This window comes from Sus scrofa, chromosome Y (assembly GCF_054392235.1).
Source record: "Sus scrofa isolate SSC_HxYL_T2T_F1_AM1 chromosome Y, Sscrofa_HxYL_maternal_Yorkshire_Landrace_v2.0, whole genome shotgun sequence".
Classification (NCBI taxonomy): domain Eukaryota; kingdom Metazoa; phylum Chordata; class Mammalia; order Artiodactyla; family Suidae; genus Sus; species Sus scrofa.
Window position 1 is genome coordinate 10,447,591 of NC_139402.1, and position 22,106 is coordinate 10,469,696.

Consider the following 22,106-nt stretch of genomic DNA (forward strand, 5'->3'; position numbering starts at 1 on the left):
AGTCGGATTTGTTTCCGCTGCACCACGACGGCAACTCCTGTTTATTTTCAAATAACTTTGTGTTGTAGTCCGAGTACTGTGTAGTAGTAAAATAATTCTAGGTACTTCTTTCTCTGTGTTTTTGGTGCTGGTCATTTCACGTATGTATAAACATGTATAAGCTTAATGTGTATATTTATGTACATGTCAGATATTTTTTATTTTTTATTTTTTTTTAGGAATGCTTAAAGAATAATATTCACTTAGGAGTGAATATTATTTTTTTATTGTAATCAATTGTTATTTTCCCAATCCTTTTTTTTCTACTGTGCAGTTACACATACATGTATACATTATTTTTTCTCACATTATCATGCTCTATCATAAGTGACTAGACATAGTTCCCAGTGCTATACAGCAGGGTCTAAAACTGTATAATTGAATATGTTTGTTATTATTTTTAAGTGTTATCTTTAAAAATTTTTTTATTATACTTGATTTACAATATTCTGTCAATTTCTTCTATATAGTGAAGTGACCCATATGTGTGTGTGTGGGGGGGGGTGTTTTTTCTCGTTATTATCTTCTATCTCATTCTACCACGAGATTGGATCTAATTCCCTGTGCCATATAGCAGGAACTCCTTGCTTATCCATTCTAAATGTAATAGTTTGCATTACAGCTAACAAACCAATGTGATATTAACTGTTACCTTTTAGATAAATTAATAAAAAAAGAAACGTTTATATTTTATATTCCTTTATTTCTTTTTTGATGTGCTTTCTTAGTGCATATAGTTTGAAGATTCTGATGTGGTGTGTTTTTCTCTCTAAAGGACTTTTTAAACTTTCTCAGGGGCAGGGCATGCAGCTCTTCTTTCAATACTTTCTCTCAATTTCAGAGCTGTAGTCGGCCTATGCTACAGCCACAGCAAAGCGGGATCCAAGCTGCACCTGTGACCTATTCCACAGCTCACAGCAACGCCGGATCTTTTACCCTCTGAGTGAGGCCAGGGATTGAACCCTCATCCTCATGGATGCTAGTCGGATTCCTTAGCGCTGAGACATGATGGGAACTCCTCGCTTTCTCTTTTGAATGATAGTTTTGTATAATACAAAATTCTAAATTGGTGGATCTCGTCTCCCCCCAGCATTTTAAATATGCTTTTTCTCTCTGTATGATTTCTGAGAAGAAGCTAAGTAATAGTTGCATGTTCTTTTTTAGGTAAGGTGTTCCCTCCTTCACCTCTACCCTGGCTTCTGTCTGGATTTCTTAATTATTAACATTTCTGTTTTCTGCAGCTTGAAAATGATATGGCTAAGTGTGTTTTTCTGCTTTGTGTGTTTGTCCCGCCTGGTACTCTCTAAGCTTCCTTGATCTATGGTTTATTGTCTCACAATAATTTGGGACAAATTCTCAGCCATTAATGTTCTAAATAATTCCTCTGAACCTCCTCTTTATCTTCTGGTAGTGGAGTAACACATTTGTTACATCTTTCCTAGTTGTCCCACAACTCTGGATATTCTGCTCTTCCCCCCCACCCCGCAATCCTCCCTGCTTTCTGGTTTTTGAGGATTGTATTGATAAACTGTTTATCTCAGATATTGTTTCCTTTGCTGTAAATAGTGATCTAGTAATCTTGTAATTTTCGTTTCAGTGTTTTCCATCCTTAGAAGTTTTACTTGAAATTATCCAGCCTTCCATTTCTCTGTTTACATTGTTTTTTGAATCTTGCATGCTGTCTACTTTATGTATATTAGATATCCCTAGCCTATTAATTGTAGTTATTTTAAATCCCCTGATCTGATAATTCCAGCATCACCGCCACATCTGGTTTTGATGCTTTCTCTGTCCCTTCAGTTTTGGGTTTTCTTTTTTTCTTCCGCCATGCCTTGTAATCTTTTTTTTTTTTTTTTTTTTTAATTTTTTTTTTTGGTATTATGGACATGATGTACCAGTTAAGCAGAATTGCTGAAATAGGCTTTAGTAGTGGGGTCGTAAGGTGTAGACTCAGGGAGGTGTTTTACAGTCTTGTGACTAGGTCTCAGCCTTTTTAGTAAGCCTGTGCCTTTGGGAAGGTGAATTACATCAGAGTTTTTCAGTGGGTGTTTTCCCATTTTTCCAGGATGACTGGAGTGGGCTGTAGTTGGGTCTTTCTCTTACTCTTCTAATGTGTCATGTTCTTGTGTTAATTAATTTTCCATATGGCAAGACTAGAATACTCCAAAGTGAAATTCCAAAATGATTCCTTTTTTCCCATTCTTTTGCCAGAAGCTTGTAGAGATTTTCTCCAGATATCCATAGTAGAAATGTGATTGGGTCCCTGGAGATCTCAGAGCATCAGGGGGCCCCTCTGATGCCTGGGTGCCCTGGATGTTTTAAATCCCAGGCATGCCTGCACTGAGTTTTCCTACCCTGACGTGTCTTTGCAGGTTGGTTTTACTTAGTGAATATCTGCTCTGGTAATCTGTAATTTTTTTGGTATTAGCGTTGCTCCTTTGAATTTTTGTCCTAAAAACATATTTAAGCAGAAAGTGCTTTAATCATTTAGTCGGTTATCAGACTTGAAATGAAGTGTATTGTATGAGATGATTCTCATATACACTAGTGTCTTTTAAGCACAAATGTGGTTACTTTGAAATTCTGATTATCAGAACTTTTAGAATAATATCTGAAAAAGCATGTTTCCCTCATTAAGTCTTATTTTCTCTTAATTATGTGTGGTTAATTTCACAAAAAGGATATTAGATAATAATTATGGAAAATAAAAAATATTTATGGCTCTGTTGTAAAAAGTCTGGATTGTTCACGATATGAAAATCCTCAGTATTATAATACATATGTATAAAATCTGCTCTTCCTTTGGGATGCTGTAATATTATTATTTGACTTTAAGCCAATGTTTAGTCCTAAGTGTATTTATTTTATATATTCTTCCTGGGGAGCTTTAGTGAATAAGTTCTTATTCTATTGGAATCACGATGGCGTTTCCTGTTCTTGATTTTTCTTTTTCTTTTTGTCTTTTTGCCTTTTCTGGGGCCGCTCCCGCGGCGTATGGAGGTTCCCAAGGCTAGAGGTCCAATCGGAGCTGTAGCTGCTGGCCTATGCCACAGCCACAGCAACGCGGGATCTGAGCCGCACATCTGTAACCTACACCACAGCTCATGGCAACGCCGGATCCTTAACCCACTGAGCAAGGCCAGGGAATGAACCCGCAACCTCATGGTTCCTAGTCAGACTCGTTAACCACTGAGCCACGACAGGAACTCCTTGTTCTTCTTGATTTTAAAGAAAGTCCCCACTAATTCTAATGTGTTTATGAGATTTCCCTTTTACCTTTTTATCTTACATGTGCCTTTTTAGGCTGACAGGAACTTCTTTATGTGATTCCAGATCTTTTATGTCTTTAGAGGTATTAGGAGCATGGGAATAACCATCTTGGAATTACATTGAAGCTAGTAGCCCAATGTAATGTTAACCGTACAAAGGGAAGTACTAGAAACAAAGTTTTTTAGAGCCGTGGTTTTCTCTTTCTGGGAAATGTTATATATTGAGGAAAACATTAGAAAATTAATTATGGAATGTATAAACAGCCTTGGGAAATTTCCATGAGGCTTGGTTGATGAGGGGAGATTAAGTGGATTACTTTAATTGCCAAAATTTTACATTTGTATAATTTGCAAAAAGTGCAATGATGAGATTCGGTGATAGGGTGTATACCTAATCTCCTGTAGATCTTTTATTTTTCCATTATAGCTTTTATTATTTCCATGGGTGATTAACTTGGAAGGCACAAACTTTAAATTGTTTGCTGAGAGGCAATATTTTATTGTATTAAAATATTAATATCTTTGTTGTGGATTTTTAAATAGGACAAAATTTGGCTAATAACTCTTTTCCTTTTTTCAGCATTATCTGCTTATCAGAGATACTACAGTTTACAGTCTGACTACTGGCAGGTTAGTACAACATTTGAATACCAATTTTGTTTTCTTATTTTGGGGCAAACTATACAAAATACCAAATTGTTTTTGTTGTTGGCTTTTTATGGCCGCACCCATGACATATGGAAGTTCCCATGCTAGGGGTTGCATTGGAGCTCTAGCTGCTGGCCTGCGCCACAGCCATAGCAACGTAGGAACCAAGCCGCATCTGCAGCCTGCACCACAGCTCACAGCAACACTGGATCCTCAACCCACCGAGCAAGGCCAGGGATCGAACCTGCCTCTTCATGGATACTAGTCAGGTTCACAAACCACTGAGCCACGATGGGAACCCCACAAAATACTGCTGTTAAGTAGGGAACGTGTAAGTGGGAAAAGTGTTATTTTGTACTACCTATTTTATGAGAAATGTTGTTCTTAAATCGTATTTTTCTAACTAATTTCAAAGCGATAGTAAATGTTATACTTTAACAGGCTCTGAAGGCTAAGGAGCCTTCCATCTTTGTATGGTTTTTTCTATGGTTGGAGCTCTAGGGAGAATTAAAGCTGTTCATTTTAGAAAATTGTATGTAAGAATGTTGTTTTAGGATTAATTAATTTAAGCAATAAAGGTAAAACTACCAGATTAATCCTTAAAAGCACATACTTTCAAGTATGCTATAGGTAGTTAAACAGGTTGCTTTTTATCATATGTATGCCATTATTCTATGCCACAAAAGAAATTTTTCTTGTTAGTGGATACAAACCGTAATATTAGTTTTAGATACAACTGCTGTGAGGATTAGTTATAGAGAGTGTGGTGCTACTTGCAGGGTAAATTTTAGATTAGTTCAGACTTTGAAAACCCATGTGTTGATCCCTAATGTTAAAGCAAAAGTTGTTGCTGACTTTTGAGCAGTATTTGAAGTGGAAGGAAACAATTAATATGAAGTTTAGTAATCCAAAAATATTCACATATAATTAGATTTTTTTGATAACAGCATTATAGAAATGTGATTCATCTACCATAGAAAGCACTCATTTGAAGGGTACAATTTGATTATTTTTCGTCTATTTATAAAGTTGTGTATCTTTTACCCTAGTCAAATTTTAGAATATTTAAAATATTTTTATCATACAAAAGTGAGACCATCTGTTCTCTCTCCTCAGCTAGTGTTCATTTATTTACTTTGTATTTCCAAATATTTGCCTAGTCTGGACTAACTTCTTTCACTTAAAGTTTTCAATGTTTACCTCTACCGTACCAGTATTATGTAGTGCTTCATTCCTTTTTATGGCCCTAAATTACACTTTGTGGATATTCGTTTTCTTTACTCCATTATGTATTGAGGAACTTTTTCTGGCTCTCCTCTTTGGCTATAGTGAACATTTGTGTCCACGCTCTTGTTTGAAGACACGTTTTTCTTTCTTTTGGAGATACACCTCAGAGTTGATTTGCTAGGCTGTTAACTTTTTATATGCTCTGTCAGACTTACTCTAAAGTGATTGCACCGTATTATATCCTGACACTCAGCGTATGAAGACCCTGTTTTCTCCATAATCTTGCCAACACTTGTTCTGTGTTTTCATTTTTGGCTATGCTGGCGATGTGCGGAAGTTCCTAGGCCAGGGATCAAACCTGGGCCACAGCAGCCACCTGAGCCATGGCAGCGACAGCAGTGGATGCTTAACCCAGTGTTAAGGAATGTCCTAACAAGGAATTGCTGTTCTGGGTTTTCAAAATTTCACCATTCTTTTTTTTTTTTTTTTTTTTCCAAAGACTGCACCCAAAGCACATGGAAGTTGCTAGGCTAGGGGTTGCATCAGAGCATCAGAGCTACAGGTACTGGCCTACACCATAGCCACAGCAACAGCAGATCCAAGCCACATCTGTGACCTACCCTACTGCTCATGGCAATGCTGGATCCCCAACCCACTGAGTGAGCTCAGGGATTGAACTGGCATCCTCATGGATACTGGTTGGATTCGTTCTCTACACCACTATGGGAACTCCAGTTTCACCATTCTGATGACTGCAAAATGGCTTCTCACTTTAGTTTTCATAGTTATTGACCTGATGACTATCAATGTTTGAACATCTGTTTGTTGTTGGACATTTGCATAATATTTTTTTGAGAAGTATTTCTTCAGATTCTTTGCCCATCTAAAATTGTGTTGTCTTTATTACTGAGTTGCACTGTTGTTTATGTTTATATACCTAGCTGACTTACTGATATTTTCTCCCATTTTCTGTGTTCTCTTTTCATGTTGAGCAGAATTCTTTGAAGCCCAAAAGTAAAAGTGACAAATTCCCATGTGTTTACTTTTTTCTTTTGTTGCTGGTACTTTTTTGGTACCGTATATCCAGTACCAGTCCAAGTCATAAAGATCTGTCACCCTGTGTGACTTAGCAGGTTAAGGATCCGGTGTTGTCAGAGCTGTTGCTTCAGTCACTCCTGTGGTGTTGGTTTGATCTCTGGCCTGGGACTTCGGCTTGCCACAGGCAAGGCCTAAAAAAAAGGTTTATCCCCATTTTTTTCTTTTACAGACTCTATTGTTTTAGCTCTTACTTTTATGTGTAGATCGGTGTTACTCAACCTTGTTGAATCCATTAGTCAGTTCTAAGTTTTTGTGGGTTATTTTGGATTTCCTAATATAATATATCGACTCCAAATCGTTTTACTACCACTTTTCCAATCTGGGTACCTTTTGTTTTCTCTACATTCTTCCTTCTCCTTTCCTATCAAAATTGTCTGATTACACCGTGTAGTAAATAAAATGTTAAGAGCAGACATTGTTGTCTTAGGACAATTTAAGGAAGGAAAACATTCATATTTTACTGTAGTGTGATGTTGTGTGTTTTTTTTCATAGCTATCTTTCATCAAGTTGAAGAAGTATATTTCCTCTTTCATTCAGTCTTTTTTTTTTTTTTTTTCTTCATCAGGAAAAGATGATGTGTTTGGGTTCTTTTCGGTGCCTCTTGAAAATCTGATTCCTAGTTTCACTTAATGTTTTATTCAGGAATGTATATTGTTTAATTTCACATTTGTGTGTGTGTTATGTTTAATATTTCAGTTAATTTTCTTCAAAGAACATACTTTTGGTTATTCTAATTATTTTTTATTCAGATATATTTTGTATCATAACATATGTTCTTTTTTAAAAAATTTTTTGTCTTTTTAGACAAAAATACCCTCAGCATGTGGTTTTTCCCAGGCTAAGGGTTGAACTGGAGCTGTAGCTGCCGTTCTACACCACAGCCACAGCAACTGAGGATCTGAGCTGTGTCTGTGACTTACACCGAGGCTCACAGCAACACCAGATCCTTAACCCACAGAGCGCAGCCCGGGATCAAATCCTAGTCCTCATGCGTAGTGGTTGGGTTTGTTGCTGCTGAGCCAACGATGGGAACTCCCTATCCATTCTTTCTAACACTCGTTTCCATCATGGTCTATCCCAGAATATTGAATGTAATTCCCTGTGCTGGAGTTCCTGTCGTGGCTCAGTGGTTAATGAATCTGACTAGGAACCATGAGGTTTCGGGTTTGATCCCTGGCCTCGCTCAGTGGGTTAAGGATCCAGCATTGCCTTGAGCTGTGGTGTTGCTTGCAGACGTGGCTCGGATCTGTCCTTGCTGTGGCTGGTAGGCCAGCGGCTTCAGCTCCTGTTAGACCCCTACCTTGGGAACCTCCATATGCCGCAGATGCGGCCCTAGAAAAAGACCCCCCCCAAAAAAAAATTCCCTGTGCCATACGGTTAGACATTGTTTGTCTCTATTTATATATAATAGTTTGCATGTACTACTCTCAAACTCCCCATCCGTCCCACTCCCTCCCCCCTCTTCCTTGGCAACAGCAAGGCAAGTCTTTTCACCCTGTCTGTGAGTCTCTTTCTGTTCTATAGACAGGTTCATTTGTGCCTTAGTTTAATAGATTCCACATATCAGAGATATCATATGATATTTGTCTTTGACTCATTTCACTTATGAGACTCTCTAGGTTCATCCGCATTGCTGCAGATGGCATTATTCCATTATTTTTCTGCCTGAGTAGTATTGCATTGTCTCTGTGTACCTTATCTTCTTTGTCCATTCATCTGTTGATTGACACCTTGGGGAGCTTTCCTGCTGTGTTTTCATGTAGGAGTTTATGGTTTCAGGGCTTCATTTTTGTCTTTTTTTGTTTCTTTGTTTTTTGGTGAATGATACAGGGTATTGGTCTAGTTTCCTTGTTTTGCATGTAAATTCTATTTTTCTTAGGCTCATTTATTTTAAACTGATGTATTTTCTCCATGGCTTCCTTTTTAAATATTACCTGACCACAAATACTTGGGTTTATTTCTGAACTTTTTCTTCTGTTTCATTGGGTCGGTGTATCTGTTTTATCGATCACTGTAATGTTGTAATATAGATTGAAATTAATAGTCATATGTCCAGTTTTGTCTTTTCTTTGGATTGCTTTGGTTATTCAGGGTCTTTTGTGATTTCATAAGAGTTTTAGGATTGTTTTGTTGATATAAAAATGTCACTTGAGGAGTTCCTGATGGGGCATAGTGGATTCAGGATCTTACTGCAGCAGCTTGGGTCTCTGCAGCAGATTAGATTCCCCAGCGTGGCACTGGATTAAGTATCTGGCTTTGCCACAGCTGTGGTGTAGGTCTCATCTGTACCTTGGATTTGATCCCTGGCTCAGGATCTTCCATAGTCTGTAGGTGTGACCAACACCCGCCCCCCCCCCCAAAAGACAAAAAACCTACCCCCCCCAACTAAATCTTTATGGGGATTAAAAGGAATCAATTAAAGTTTATGGATGTGTGACACTTTAACAATATAAATTCTTTATATGAAAATGGGTGTATTTTCATTAATTTGTGTCTTTTTCATTTGCTTTGATCTAATTTGTATACTTTCAGAGTATAGAGCTTTCATTGGTTAAATTTTTCTGTAGTTTTTAGTACTATTATGAGAGATTGTTTTCTTTGCTGTGTAATTGAGGTATTAAAACATCTGTAATTTGTAGTTCATTTTATTTATAGTTTATATAATTTAGTAAATTTGTTGATTCTTTTTGGTGAAGTCTTCAGTCTTTTCTGTTGGTAAGATATTGTAATTTGCAAACATAGACTATTTTATCTCTTCCTTTCTGATTTGCTTTTCCCTCCCTACACCCCTTTCTTTTCACTTGAATGATCTGGCTAGGATCTTCAGTACTTTGTCGAATATATGCTGTTCCTGATCTTAAAAAAGATGCTTTGAACATTTCATTGTTAAGTATTGGGTCTTGCATATATGTCTTTATTACATTGAGGTGTGTTCCCTCCATATTTAATTGTCAAGTTTTCATCCTGAGTGGGTGTTGAATTATGTCATGATATTTCTGCATCTAATTAGGCAGTCATAGGATTTTTGTTCTTTCCTTCCGTGAATGTAGAGTATCACTTTTTTTTTTTTTTTTTGTGGCTTTTTAGGGCTGCAGCTGCAGCATGTGAAAGTTCCCAGGCTAGGGGTCGAATTGGAGCTGTAGCTGCCGGCCTACACCTCAGCCACAACGCTAGGTCTGAGTTGCATCGTCGACTTACACCACTACTCATGGCAACACTGGTTCCTCAACCCACTGAGCCCGAGGCCAGGGATTGAACCCACATCCTCATGAATACTAGTCAGATTTGTTTCTGCTGCACCATCACAATGGAAATGCCAAGTATCACACTTATTGGTTTGCGTATGTTGACACAGCTTTGCATTCCAAGATCAGAAGCCATTTAGTCATGACATATAATCATTTTAATGTGTCATTGCAGTCGTTTGTAAATGGTTTTCTGAGAATATTCTGTGTTCAACCAGGGAGTTTGTGTCTGGTGTCCTTTTATTTGTAGGATCCTCTGACTTTGTCGTCAGGGTTATTCATAAAATGACATTGGAAGTGTTCTCTTCAGTTTTTTTGAAGAGTTTGAAAAGGAGTGGTATCATTCTTTTTTAAATGTTTGGTTAATTTCACTAATAAGCTCTCGGGCCCTGAGGTTTCTGTGTAGGCAAATGTTTTTTTACTGATTGAATCTCCTTGTTATTGGTCTATTTAATTGGTTTTAATTTTTCCTGACTGATTTTTGAAAGATGTTTATTTGTGCTCTAATCTTTCTTTTCTTCTGCTACCTTTTTCACAGTTTGTTGATCTTTTACTGTTTCCTTGAGGTGTGAGGTAGATTATTTGATATTTCTCGTTGTTGTTGTTGTTTTAAGACTTTATCAGCTATAAACTTCCACCTTAGCACTACTTTTGCTGTGTCATTTAAGCTCCTTTTGTGATGTGTGTTTATTTTTGTCCATCTGGAGACCCTTTTAAGTGTTTCTTTTTAATTTTTTTTTTTTTTTTTTTTTTTTTTTTTTTTTGGTCTTTTTGCCATTTCTTGGGCCGCTCCCTCGGCATATGGAGGTTCCCAGGCTAGGGATCCATTCGGAGCTGTAGCCACCAGCCTGTGCCAGAGCCACAGCAACGCGGGATCCGAACCCCGTCTGCAAACTACACCACAGCTCACGGCAACACCGGATCGTTAACCCACTGAGCAAGGGCAGGGATCGAGCCCGCAACCTCATGGTTCCTCGTCGGATTTGTTAACCACTGCGCCACGACGGGAACTCCCTTTTTAATTTCTTCTTTGGTTCATTGGTTGTTTTAGAGTGTGATATTTAAATTCCACGCATTTGTGAAATACTTGTTTTCTTCGTGTTACTGACGTTATATCATTGTGGTCTGGAAAGATACTTGATAGGACTTTAATAATCTTAAATGTGTTGAAGAATTGTTTTATTCCCCAACATGTGATTTATCCTAGAAAATGTTCCATAGGTGATTAAGAGAAATCTATATTCTGCTCTTGTTGAAAGGAATGGTTCTTTTATTTCCATTTAGCCTATGCTGTTGTGCACTGTTTCTTTGTGGAGTCTCTGTCCGGGTGATCTAACTGCTGAGGATACTAGGCTATTAAAGTTCCTAACTTTGATTGTATTGATGTTTATTTTTAATACTAAGTCTGTTAGGATTTGCTTTATATATTAGTTGCTTCATCTTTTAGTTTAAAATCTGTTTTGTGTGGTATAAAAATAGCCATTCCTGCTTTCTTTTGGTTGCCATAGAAATACTTCTTTCTGTCCCTTGAGAAACATTGACTCATGTTTTGTTGTTGTTGTTGCTTAATTTTTTAATCATTCAGTGTTTGGTTGAAGCACATAGTCATTTCCATTTAAAGTATTTATTGATAGGTGGGACTCTTAAAGCAATTTTAATTTTTTTTTTTTTTTTTTTTTGGTGTGTCTCTTTTTTTGCTATTTCTTGGGCCGCTCCCGCGGCATATGGAGGTTCCCAGGCTAGGGGTCGAATTGGAGCCTACGCCAGAGCCACAGCAACTTGCGGGATCCGAGCCGAGTCTGTGACCTACACCACAGTTCACGGCAACCCGGATCCTTAACCCTCTGAGCAAGGGCAGGGACCGAACCCTCAACCTCATGGTTCCTAGTCGGATTCATTAACCACTGCGCCATGGCGGGAACTCCAGCAATTTTAATGTTTCCTGATGTTCTGTAGTTTCTTTATTCCTTTTTTTCTGTCTTGGTGTAGACCTTTTGCAATTTGATGAGTTTTTCCTGTGGTACACTTTGACTGCTTTATTGTAATCTTTTAAATTACTATTGGTTTTTCCTTTTTGTTTATAGTGAGTCTTAGCTATCTTTTGCTTTGTTTTAGCTATTAAGAACTTTAATGCAGTGTAAACTTTTTACTTTTACTTAGTGTATTAAAGTTTTAGTTGGATGGGCTGTGCAGCTTCCCAGATTCTGTGCTTGTATTTGTGATTGGTTGGGTCCAGAGGAGGGAGCAGGTTCTTCTGTGTGTTCACCTGCTTTGACAGGATGGTAAGAAAGGCTTCAAAACTGGCTAGGCTATTTGTTTATGGTCTTGGATCAGGCAGAACTGTGCACTGAGCTCACTGTTCAGATGTCGCTCTGCAGAGTTGCAGAATCACTGTCTGGACTCTCTGTTGGGCACACCTGACAGGGGAATTTCGTCTATCATGATGTGAGGGCTACAGTTTTCTCACTCACATTTTGATCCTCAGTGATCAAGCACTGCATATTCTTCCCTCTATACCTTCCATAAGGTAGGTGTGACTTAAATGCACTGCTCTGAATGTGAGTTGCAATGCTGGGGGAGCTGGATGTCCCTCTGGTGCTATCGTTTACTCACTGGAAAAACCGTAGGATTGGTATATTCCTCTTGATGTTTTGCTGTGCTGACTTGGGAGAAGGGCAATGTAGTTAGAGTATAGCTGTTCCTCTCACCCTTTTAAAGTATCCCGTTTGTGTTTGAGGACCAGGGATGTCCTTCTGTCTTAGCTACATGTTCTGGGATTTTCACAGAATTTTTATGGAGTATTTGTGGGTTGGTCTTCTGGTGAGGTATTGGTTTCAAGGGGAGAAATGCTTTTCCCAGTAGACACACCAATGATTACATTAAACTGAAAGTTAGGTTTGCTTCTTGGTAATTTGGACTCCTCATGCCTCTTTTTTTTTTTTTTTTTTTTTTTGTCTTTTGTCTTTTGTCTTTATAGGGCTGCATCTGCAGCCTATGGAGGTTCCCAGGATAGTGGGCTAATGGGAGCTGTAGATGCCAGCCTACGCCAGAGCCACAGCAATGCCAGATCCGAGCCGCATCTGTGACCTACACCACAGCTCATGGCAACAGCGGATCCTTAACCCACTGAGCGAGGCCAGGGATCGAACCCGCCACCTCATGGTTCCTCGTCGGATTCGTTAACCACTGAGCCACGACGGGACCTCCTGAGTTAATGTGTAAAGTAGGAGTCTAATTCTATAATTTTGAATAGGTTTATCCGTTTTCTCCAACATCATTTTCAAAGAGATAAAGAGTCTATCCTTTTGCAGTTTGGTGTTCTTGGCTCACTTGTTGAATATTAATTGACTAGAAATGTGAGTGTTTAATTCTGGGCTTTCTATTCTGTTCCTTTGGTGTATGTGTCAGTATTTTTAGACCAGTTACCATACTGATTTTATTACTGTAGCTTCATAGTATAGTTTGAAATCAGAAAGTGTGATCCCTTCAGGTTTAATCTTCATTCTTTGGAATGCTTTGTCTCTTCAGTGTCTTTGTGATTTCACACAAATTTTAGGATTTAAAAAAAACTGCTCTCAATGTGATCTTGATTAAAAGAAACTGGAAGCATTTTGCCGTGTTGTTTATGTCTTTTGCATTACCCTTTGGCTCATGACTTTGTTCTTTTAAGCATGTTTTAAGATACGATAGAACTTTTAAAAGTAAAGAACATCGTAAGTTTTATGTTTCTAAATTAACAACATATAAAATAGACAGAATCTTTATATTGTCTTTTATTTAGTTTTTTAATAGAATGCTACCTTTTTATATGGCCTTGGTTTGGTTTACTTCTACTACAATGCGTTTCACTGGTAAGTTGACTTACATCAGATGTTTTTCCATTTTGTGTTTGTGTGCGACAAACCCATAATATATTTTAAACTCTTAAATCACCAAGCTTCAAATCAAATTCAGAGCTCATTCCCTCCCCGCAGCACATTTGCTAATACATGATGGCCAGTTACAAGTAACCTGATTATAAACTCTCCATCTCCCACTGTGGGAATAATATCTCCTTCAGTGTTGATAATTAACCTGGACAGTAATTTGGTAAGATTTTGTAAACTGTGAGGTACAGGAAATTTTTTTTTTTTCATTTAAATGCTGTGAGAATTTCAAAGGAATGTGAGTGAATATACAACCACTGTTTTCAACCATGTCCTGTAGGTAGTTCTGAGTGTTTAATGTAGCATTCTTTGTTTTTTGGGTTTTGTTTTGTCTTTTTATGTTTTAGGACCTCCTGAGGCATATGGAGATTCCCAGGCCTGGGGTCCAGTTGGAGCTGTAGCCACTGGCCCACACCACCTTGACAGCAATGTGGGGTCCGAGCCACGTCTGAGACCTACAGCACAGCTCACAGCAATGCCGGATCCTTAACCCACTGATCAAGGCGAGGGATCGAACCCACAACCTCATGGTTCCTAGTCAGATTCATTTCCGCTGTGCCACAACAGGAACTCCTAATACAGCATTCTTAAATGTACATTTACCAGTGTTTGGTCTGGTTTCCCAAAGGTGAAGGAATGCTCAGCTTTTAGCTGTATGAATTTTCCTGTATATTATTTTTCTTACTCCTTGGCCTTTTGGCATACTAATTAATGCCATCTTTAGAAGTACAGCATTGTTAGTTACACAAACTTTGGATTATAGATGTTAAAACATTTACTTTTTTTTATAAAGTGTGTGTTCCTTTGAGAGATGTTAAGCACAAATTATTTACCTTTAAGTAAATATTATGAATTAGGACAAAATCAGTCTCTGTAAATTTCCTGAAAATCCTATTCACACAACACAAAATTCTGACTTCCAGATCTAGAAAAGACCTTAATAGATCATGTATATATGTGTGTATGTGTGTATGTGTGTATGTATGTATCTTAGCACTGCACCCATGGCATATGGAGATTTCCAGGATATTGGTCGAATCCAGAGCTGTAACTGCTGGCCTGTGCCACAGCCATGGCAACACCAGATCTGAGCCGCATTTGTGACCAAGCTGCTGAGCCTGCAGCTTGTGGCAACACTGGATCCTTAACCCACTGAGGGAGGTAAGGGGTCAAACCTGCATCCTCTTGGACACTATGTCGAGTTCTTAACCTGCTGAGCCACAATGGCAACTCCCTTTACTTTTTATTTTATTTTATTTGTTTATTTTTATTTATTTTTGCTTTTTAGGGCTGCACCCATTGCACTTGGAGGTTCCCAGGCTAGGGGTCAAATCAGAGCTACGGCTGCTGGCCTGCGCCACAGCCATAGCAACTCGGGATCTGAGCTGCGTCTGCGACCACCACAACTCACAGCAAAGCCAGATCCTTAACCCACTGAATAAGGTCAGGGGTTGAACCTGCAACCTCATGGTTCCTAGTTGGATTGGTTTCCGCTTGGCCACAACAGGAACTCCAGAACTCCCTTTATTTAAAAATTTCATTCATGAGGGAAATAAGATGTGTTCATTTTTATTTAATGTTATTAAACCACAGTGGTTGCTCCTTCTGTGTGCTTTTTAAAACAAAACTCATTGACATTGGGTTCATAGTCTGTGATGACTTCCAGATGGGAAGATCTTAAATGGTTATAGGAGCCAGTAACAGAATTTACAGAGTTTTTAGGGAGAAAATCATTATGAATCAGGACAACATCAAAGTCTCTGTAAAATTAAAAGCTGTAAGTTGTAGTAAATGAAATTATTTTTTTGGACTTCCCATTATGCCAGGATAGAAAGATGGATATTCTGAAATCATTGCTCGCAGTTGTTGTAAAAATAGACATTGTTACTTTAGCTAGCCAGAACAGATCCTGTGTAAGGCTGGCTACACAGAACTGTACATTTTAGGGATAGACAAGTGTGACTCATGTTGGATAATTTTCATGTAATTATGATAACCCATGAGCCCCTAGACTGAAAATAAGAATATAAAGTCAGCAGGGAGATAGTTAATGTATATTCAAAATGTTACATTGCTTACTATGTGTGAGGAAATAATTATATTGCTTAATATGTGAAACAGTATTAATATTAATTGCATGAAAGATGACTGTATGTTTTAATAGCTTATTTTTAAATGATGTCTGTATGTGTCTCAGAAAGCTTTTCTTGAGAAAAACTGATTTTGCAATAAATATATGTATAACCACAGAATCGTAGAATAAGATCTTAACCCTAATAATTTAAGATTAGTGGTATGTTGTTTGGGTTTTAATTATTGGGGGGGGGGGTGTTGCTGTGCCCAGGCTATACAAAAGTTCCTGGGCCAGGGATCAAACCTGAGCAGTGACCCAGGTCACAACAGTGACGACGGCACATTCTTATCCCGAGCACCATCAGGGAACTCACTCTCCCCATATTTTATAATAGAAAGAGAACAGACTCTGAAAATATTGTTACCCTAAATAGTGACCGCTGAGGTTTTTAGTCTGTAGAGTAATTGAAATTCAAAACAGATTTTTTCCTTTTGTTTCCTGCCATATTTATTTTGAAGAAGTTATAATTCATATATTCCAGATATTTTAATATATTCAAAATACATCCAGCACATCTGGATTTTCTCCATTGGTAATAAGATTTTGTCTAAAAGACAAAATCATTAAGAGAATAGAATTAGTACAAAGGTAGGCAAGTGAAGTTTGAAGATTAGAGGAGTCAGGAGGATCCCATAAAAGTATGTCCTTGATTTATGATAGAGGTGACACTGCAGGAATAATTTTTTCCCACAAATTATTATGTACAGTAGGCATCCCATATGGAAAAAAAAGAAAATATTAGTCCCTATCTGGATCACAGCATATTTAAAATAGGTTCCAAGCAGAATAGAAATATAAGCCAGAATGTGATAGGCAAAAATAAGGCTTCTAACGGTATAAAACCGAGTAAAAGTATAAAACACTCTCACCTTCTTCCCCCTCTCCAAGGTGTTTCAAATAAATTAAGTCTGTTGTTTACACTGAAAAAGTTATTCAGTCTCCTGGAGTTCCCATTGAGGCTCAGTGGCTAATGAACCTGACTAGTATCCTTGAGGACATTGGTTTGATCCCTGGCCTGGCTTAGTGGGTTAAGGATCCGGCGTTGCCGTGAGCTGTTGTGTAGGTATCGGGTGCAGCTTGGACCCTGCTTTGCTGTGGCTGTGGCTGTGGTGTAGGCCGGTGGCCGCAGCTCCGATTCAACTCCAGGCCTGGGAACCTCCGTATGTTAGAGGTAAGGCCCTTAAAAAAACACAAAAAGAAAGAGGGAAAGAGAGAAAGAGTTAGTCTTTAAATATTGCTGAATAACTTGAGGAAGTTGAGGGGAAAAAAAACCCCTCACTGTTTTTATAGTGTTTTTATAAAGTTGTTGGTTTTATTTTGTTTTGGATTTTTTTTTTGTTTTTTTGCTTTGTTCCTTTGTTTGTTTGTTTGTTTTCTTGGGGGTTTTTTTTTTTTTTTGACTCCATCTGAGGCATGTGGAAGTTTCCAGGCCATCCATCAAACCTAAGCCATAGCGTCTACTTGAGTCACTGCAGTAACAACGCCAGATCCTTAACCTGCTGCTCCACAAAAGAACTACTATTCATTTCTTTTAAAGTTGTGTAGCCATTGTGTTCTCTGTACTTCTGAGGTAAATACGCGTAATATTAAAGTCTTACAGCCTCTTATGTCTGTATTCTTCAAGGGCAATTAAAGCATTTCGAGAAGTGCTATATGTTGATCCCAGCTTTTGTCGAGCCAAGGAAATTCATTTACGTCTTGGGCTGATGTTCAAAGTCAACACAGACTATGTGTCTAGTTTAAAGGTAGGTGATTGGGGTTTTTCCGACTTATACACTATTTCATTCCTGTGTGTGTTGGGGTGGGTGTTAAATGTTGAGTGTTGAAAAAATGTTGGTATTTATAAACTGCTATTAAAAAAAAAAGGAACAAATTTAGGATATGAACTTAACAGAAAAGGGAGTTGTATTTCAAGGTATGAAGTAGATATGATATGATGTTGAGATTGCAGGATAACATTTTAGTGCCTTTTTTTTTTTTTGGTTGGTTTCTTTTTTTTTGGCTTTTAACTAAGTATAGATCCTGATGTTTGTGATCAGTAGACAGTGGAGGTTTTAATTTCATTTGAATATGTAAACCACTTTCCTGTATGTGACTGGCCACTATGTAGATGAAAAGTGGGTTAGCGATGTTGTGTCTGTGATCTAATCACCAATTTCTCTTTCTTATGGGTCTGATTAGAAGTCTGCCCACGTATAGTATCGTATGTCATAGCACAATTACATGTTATATTTGTTATCTGCTAAGAATTGTGGGTTTCTAGTTGGTGAATATAAATATCACTGGGAAAAATGGTACATTATTTTGAGTACCTTAATTCTGATGGAAATTTGATTTATCAGTATGTGGTATTTTTACAGCTTCTGTATTTGTCCTAACATTTTATGTTTTCCAAGTGCTTTAAATGAGAATGGAGCTTCCTTGCATAACAAAAAGCATTGCTCTTTGGGAGTTCCTGTCCTGATTCAGTGGTAATGAACCCAACTAGTGTCCTTGAGGATGTGGTTTCAGTCTGTGGCATTGCCATGAGCTGTGGTGTAGGTTGCAGATGTGGCTCAGATCCCATGTTGCTGTGGCTGTGGTATAGGCCGGCAGGCTGCAGCTCCAATTCAACCCTAGCCTGGGAAACCTTCATATGCCACGGGTACAACCCTAAGAAAAAGGGCAAAGAAAAGAAAGAAAGCTATTGCTCTTTGAAAGAAGTGAAGTTTGTGGAGAACAACAAGCTTTTGCAAATTTATGTCTGTTTAGAATATTTGCTCTTTTCCTTATAGAAGTGTAGGGTATCTTGATTGCAAAGGTGGTGTGAATGGGTGTGTGTTTCAGAGAGAGAAAGAGACTTACTCTGAACTCATGAACAAGAAAGAACCCAAATAAAGGCTACTTAAAAGCTGGTATGATTGTGGGCCCTCCAAACTACAAAGCTCAAGTCTTGGTGATTTGGCAGAGGTCAGTGAACTCAGAAAACAGTTTTATTTATGCTTATGCTTTATTACCCTGAAAGAGTGTGAATGAAAAATTTCAGAGGAAAAAGACACCAAAGTCAAAAATGCAAAAATCTTCTTGTCCATTAGCAGCCATGTGAATAGCATTTAATCATCCCTGAAATGAGTGTTTAATTACATGCACAGAGTACTGTCTACCAGAGAAACCCCAGACCTTCCAGAGTTTTCTTCTTTCCAAAGAAAGGTGTATTTGTGTCCAATATTGAAGTTTGGTAATACAGACAGGGAGAGCCACCTGACCAACCTTAATTGTAGTTATTCAGTCACCAGCCCCTTTTGATGTCCAGTTGACCTCAGATGACTTTAGGCTCCTATAGTAAGTAATACTGTTAGCATGAACTACCCAAAGCTGCAGGTAAACAAAGGTACACTTGCAAAGCAGGATATTTTAAAAGTTTAAAGATTCTCTCTCAGTGGTTGGCCAAGGCTAGGCTTTTTCTGAATGTGTAAGCTTTTAGCAACCAAGACCTCCTGAGTTAATGCCTTTTTGCACTCTATACTCATTCAGTTCCTTAATTAGTTCAAGGTTTTAAATATTAATTTCCTCAAATTATCTCTGCGTTTTATGGTTTATGAAAGAGAGATACCGATTGCACCCAGAAAGTCAGTCAGGGAGTTCTCGTCGTGGCTCAGTGGTTAACGAATCTGACTAGGAACGATGAGGTCGCGGGTTCAATCCCTGGCCTTGCTCAGTGGGTTAAGGATCTGGCGTTGCCGTGAGCTGTGCTGTAGGTTGCAGACAAGGCTCGGATCCTGAGTTGCTGTGGCTGTGGTGTAGGCCGGTGGCCTGGGACCCCCTAACCTGGGAACCTCCATATGCCACGGACCCTTAGCCTGGGAAACTGCATATGCCGCGGGAGCGGCCCAGGAAATGGCAAAAAGTCAAACGACCAAAAAAAAAAAAAAAAAAAGTCAGTCAGAAACATTAAAAACTATTGTAAGTACATATAAAAATAATGTAGATCACACACTGGTCAGATTTGAGTAGCTGAGGAATAAACCTAGGATTAAAGTCACTTGATGGAGAAAATCAGATTTCTCAGTTTTCTGTTAAGGTAAGAATATAGTTGGCCTAACTGTACACCGTGGGATGCCAGGGGATTTAAAATGTAAGTGCAGTTATGGCACCCTGTAGATTTTAACACTTTCTTTCGTCTGTGTATTCACAGTGTATAAATTAGCCTATCGAAAATCCCAGGATGTCATCCTAACAGCAGAAAATAAGCTAGCTGTGGTATATAAGTCTTTTGTAATGTATTTGCTATCCTACAGCAGTATTTTATAGCACTTGGTGTGTGTTTACTGAGAATATATATGGAGGGCAAGAGAAAAGAAATAATTTCTTCCACATAATGTGAATATATATAAAAATTAGTAGGGAATAGGTTATTTGAATAATAGTGCAGTGGTCCGTATTATCACAGAAATTTGTGAGGGTAAAGCTGTGCATTTTAATGAATTGGCAGTATTTATAATATCCTTTATTTATTTATTTATTTTTTATTACTCAATGAATTTACTACATTTGTAGTTGTACAATGATCATCACAATCCAGTTTTATAGGATTTCCATCCCACACCCCCAGCGCATCCCCCCACCCCCCCCAAACTGTCTCCTTTGGAGACCATAAGTGTTTCAAAGTCTGTGAGTCAGTATCTGTTCTGCCAAGAAGTTCATTCTGTCCTTTTTTCAGATTCCACACGTCGGTGAAAGCATTCGATGTTGGTGTCTCATTGTATGACAAATGTCACCTAATTTCTCGGTCCATCCATGTTGCTAAAAATGTCCGTATTTCGTTCCTTTTAATGGCTGAGTAATATTCCATTGTGTTTATGTATCATACCTTCCTTTATCCACTCCGCTGTGGATGGGCATTTAGGTTGTTTCCCTGTCTTGCCTATTAAAAATAGTGCTGCAGTGAACATTGGAGTACATGTATCTTTGGGAGTCATGGTTTTTTCTGGGTAGATGCCCAGGAGTGGGCTTGCTGGATCAAATGGTAGTTCTCTGTTTAGTTTTCTGAGGAATCTCCACACTGCTTTCCACAGTGGTTGCACCAATTTACAATCCCACCAACAGTGTACTAGGCTTCCTTTTTCTCCACACCCTCTCCAGCACTGATTGTTTGTAGACGTTTTGGTGGTGGCCATTCTGGCTGGTGTAAGGTGGTACCTCATAGTGGTTTTGATACAGTATATCCTTTAATGAGGCAGAGCAGGGTTAGATAATGGTCACTAACTTAACTAAAGTGTTTTTCCTTAGTCATGCATACAAGAAACTCTTGTATGCAGTTTTATTTGTTTAAGCCTTGCTAAAGAGACCTGTAAATGTTGTAGATTTTAGCAGAAATTCTGAGTGTATACATGGTTTTCTTTTTCTGTCTTGTTTTTCCTCCCCCCCTCCCTCCCTTTCTCTCTTCCTTCCTTCCTTTCCTTTCTTTTTTTGCCTGTTTCTGTGGTACCCACAAGTTCCTGGCCCAGAGATCAAACCCACACCACAGCAGTGACAACACTGAGTCCTTAACCTCTAGGCCATCAGAGGGCTCCCTTTCTGACTTAAAAAAATATATATTATTATTATTACTATTATTTGGATATTGTGGATTCGTTCGTTTGTTCATTTCTTCATTCATTCATTCATTCATTTTGCTTTTTAGGGCTGTACCTGTGGCATTCGGAGGTTACCAGGCTAGGGGTCCAATTGGAGCTACACTACAGCTGCTGGTCTACACCACAGCCACAGCAATGCCAGATCCTTAAGCCACTGAGCAAGGCCAGGGATCGAACCCGCAACCTCATTGTTCCTCGTCGGATTCATTTCCCCTGCACCACGGTGGGAACTCCTAAAAATGATTTTATTTTAAACTTCTGAAAACTTTCTTTTTTAAAAAATGATTTTTATTATTTCCATTATAGTTGGTTTACTGAAAACTTTTTAATTGCAGTTCTATGAAAATAGGAAGAATATCAGGATGTTTTGACAGTATTCTTTTTTATTGAAATATAATTCTTTTAAATACAGTGTTATTTTCGGGTGTATGCTGTAGTGCTACAGTATTTTGACGGATAACACTTCATTTAAGTTACTACATGAGTTCCCATTGTGTTGCTCAGTGGTAATGAATCCAGCTGGTATCCGTGAGGATTCGGGTTTGATCCCTGGCCTCACTCAGTGGGTTAAGAATCTGGCGTTGCCATGAGCTGGTAGCTTCATCTCTGATTTGACTCCTGGCCTGGTAACTTTCCAGGTGCCTCACATGCAGTCCTAAAAAGCAAAAAGCAAAAACAAAAGTTACTATGCAATAATGATTATTCCCATACTGTACAATATAGCTTTGTTGCTTATTTATTCTACTTCGTGGTTAGTGTCTTTTCATCATACCCTGCTTCCCTCTTCCACTGGTCACCACTATGTCTGTATATCCTGTATCTGCGTTTGCTACTGTACATTTGTTTATGCTATTTGTTCTGTACATTTGTTTATACTATTTTTTAGATAACACTTAAGTGACAT

The 22,106-nt window shown here is 38.3% G+C and overlaps 1 protein-coding gene across 1 annotated transcript in view; it reads left to right on the forward strand.

Moving 5' to 3' along the window:
• LOC396706 (U2 small nuclear ribonucleoprotein auxiliary factor 35 kDa subunit-related protein 2) overlaps positions 1-17,332 on the forward strand; it is a 115,090-nt gene extending 97,758 nt beyond the window's left edge. Inside the window, exons 12-13 of the mRNA XM_085009129.1 lie at positions 3,889-3,938; positions 17,212-17,332. Of these exons, the coding sequence (XP_084865255.1) occupies positions 3,889-3,928 (40 nt within the window). The 3' untranslated portion in view covers positions 3,929-3,938; positions 17,212-17,332. The remainder of the gene's footprint in view (positions 1-3,888; positions 3,939-17,211) is intronic.
• The last annotated feature ends 4,774 nt before the right edge of the window (positions 17,333-22,106 follow it).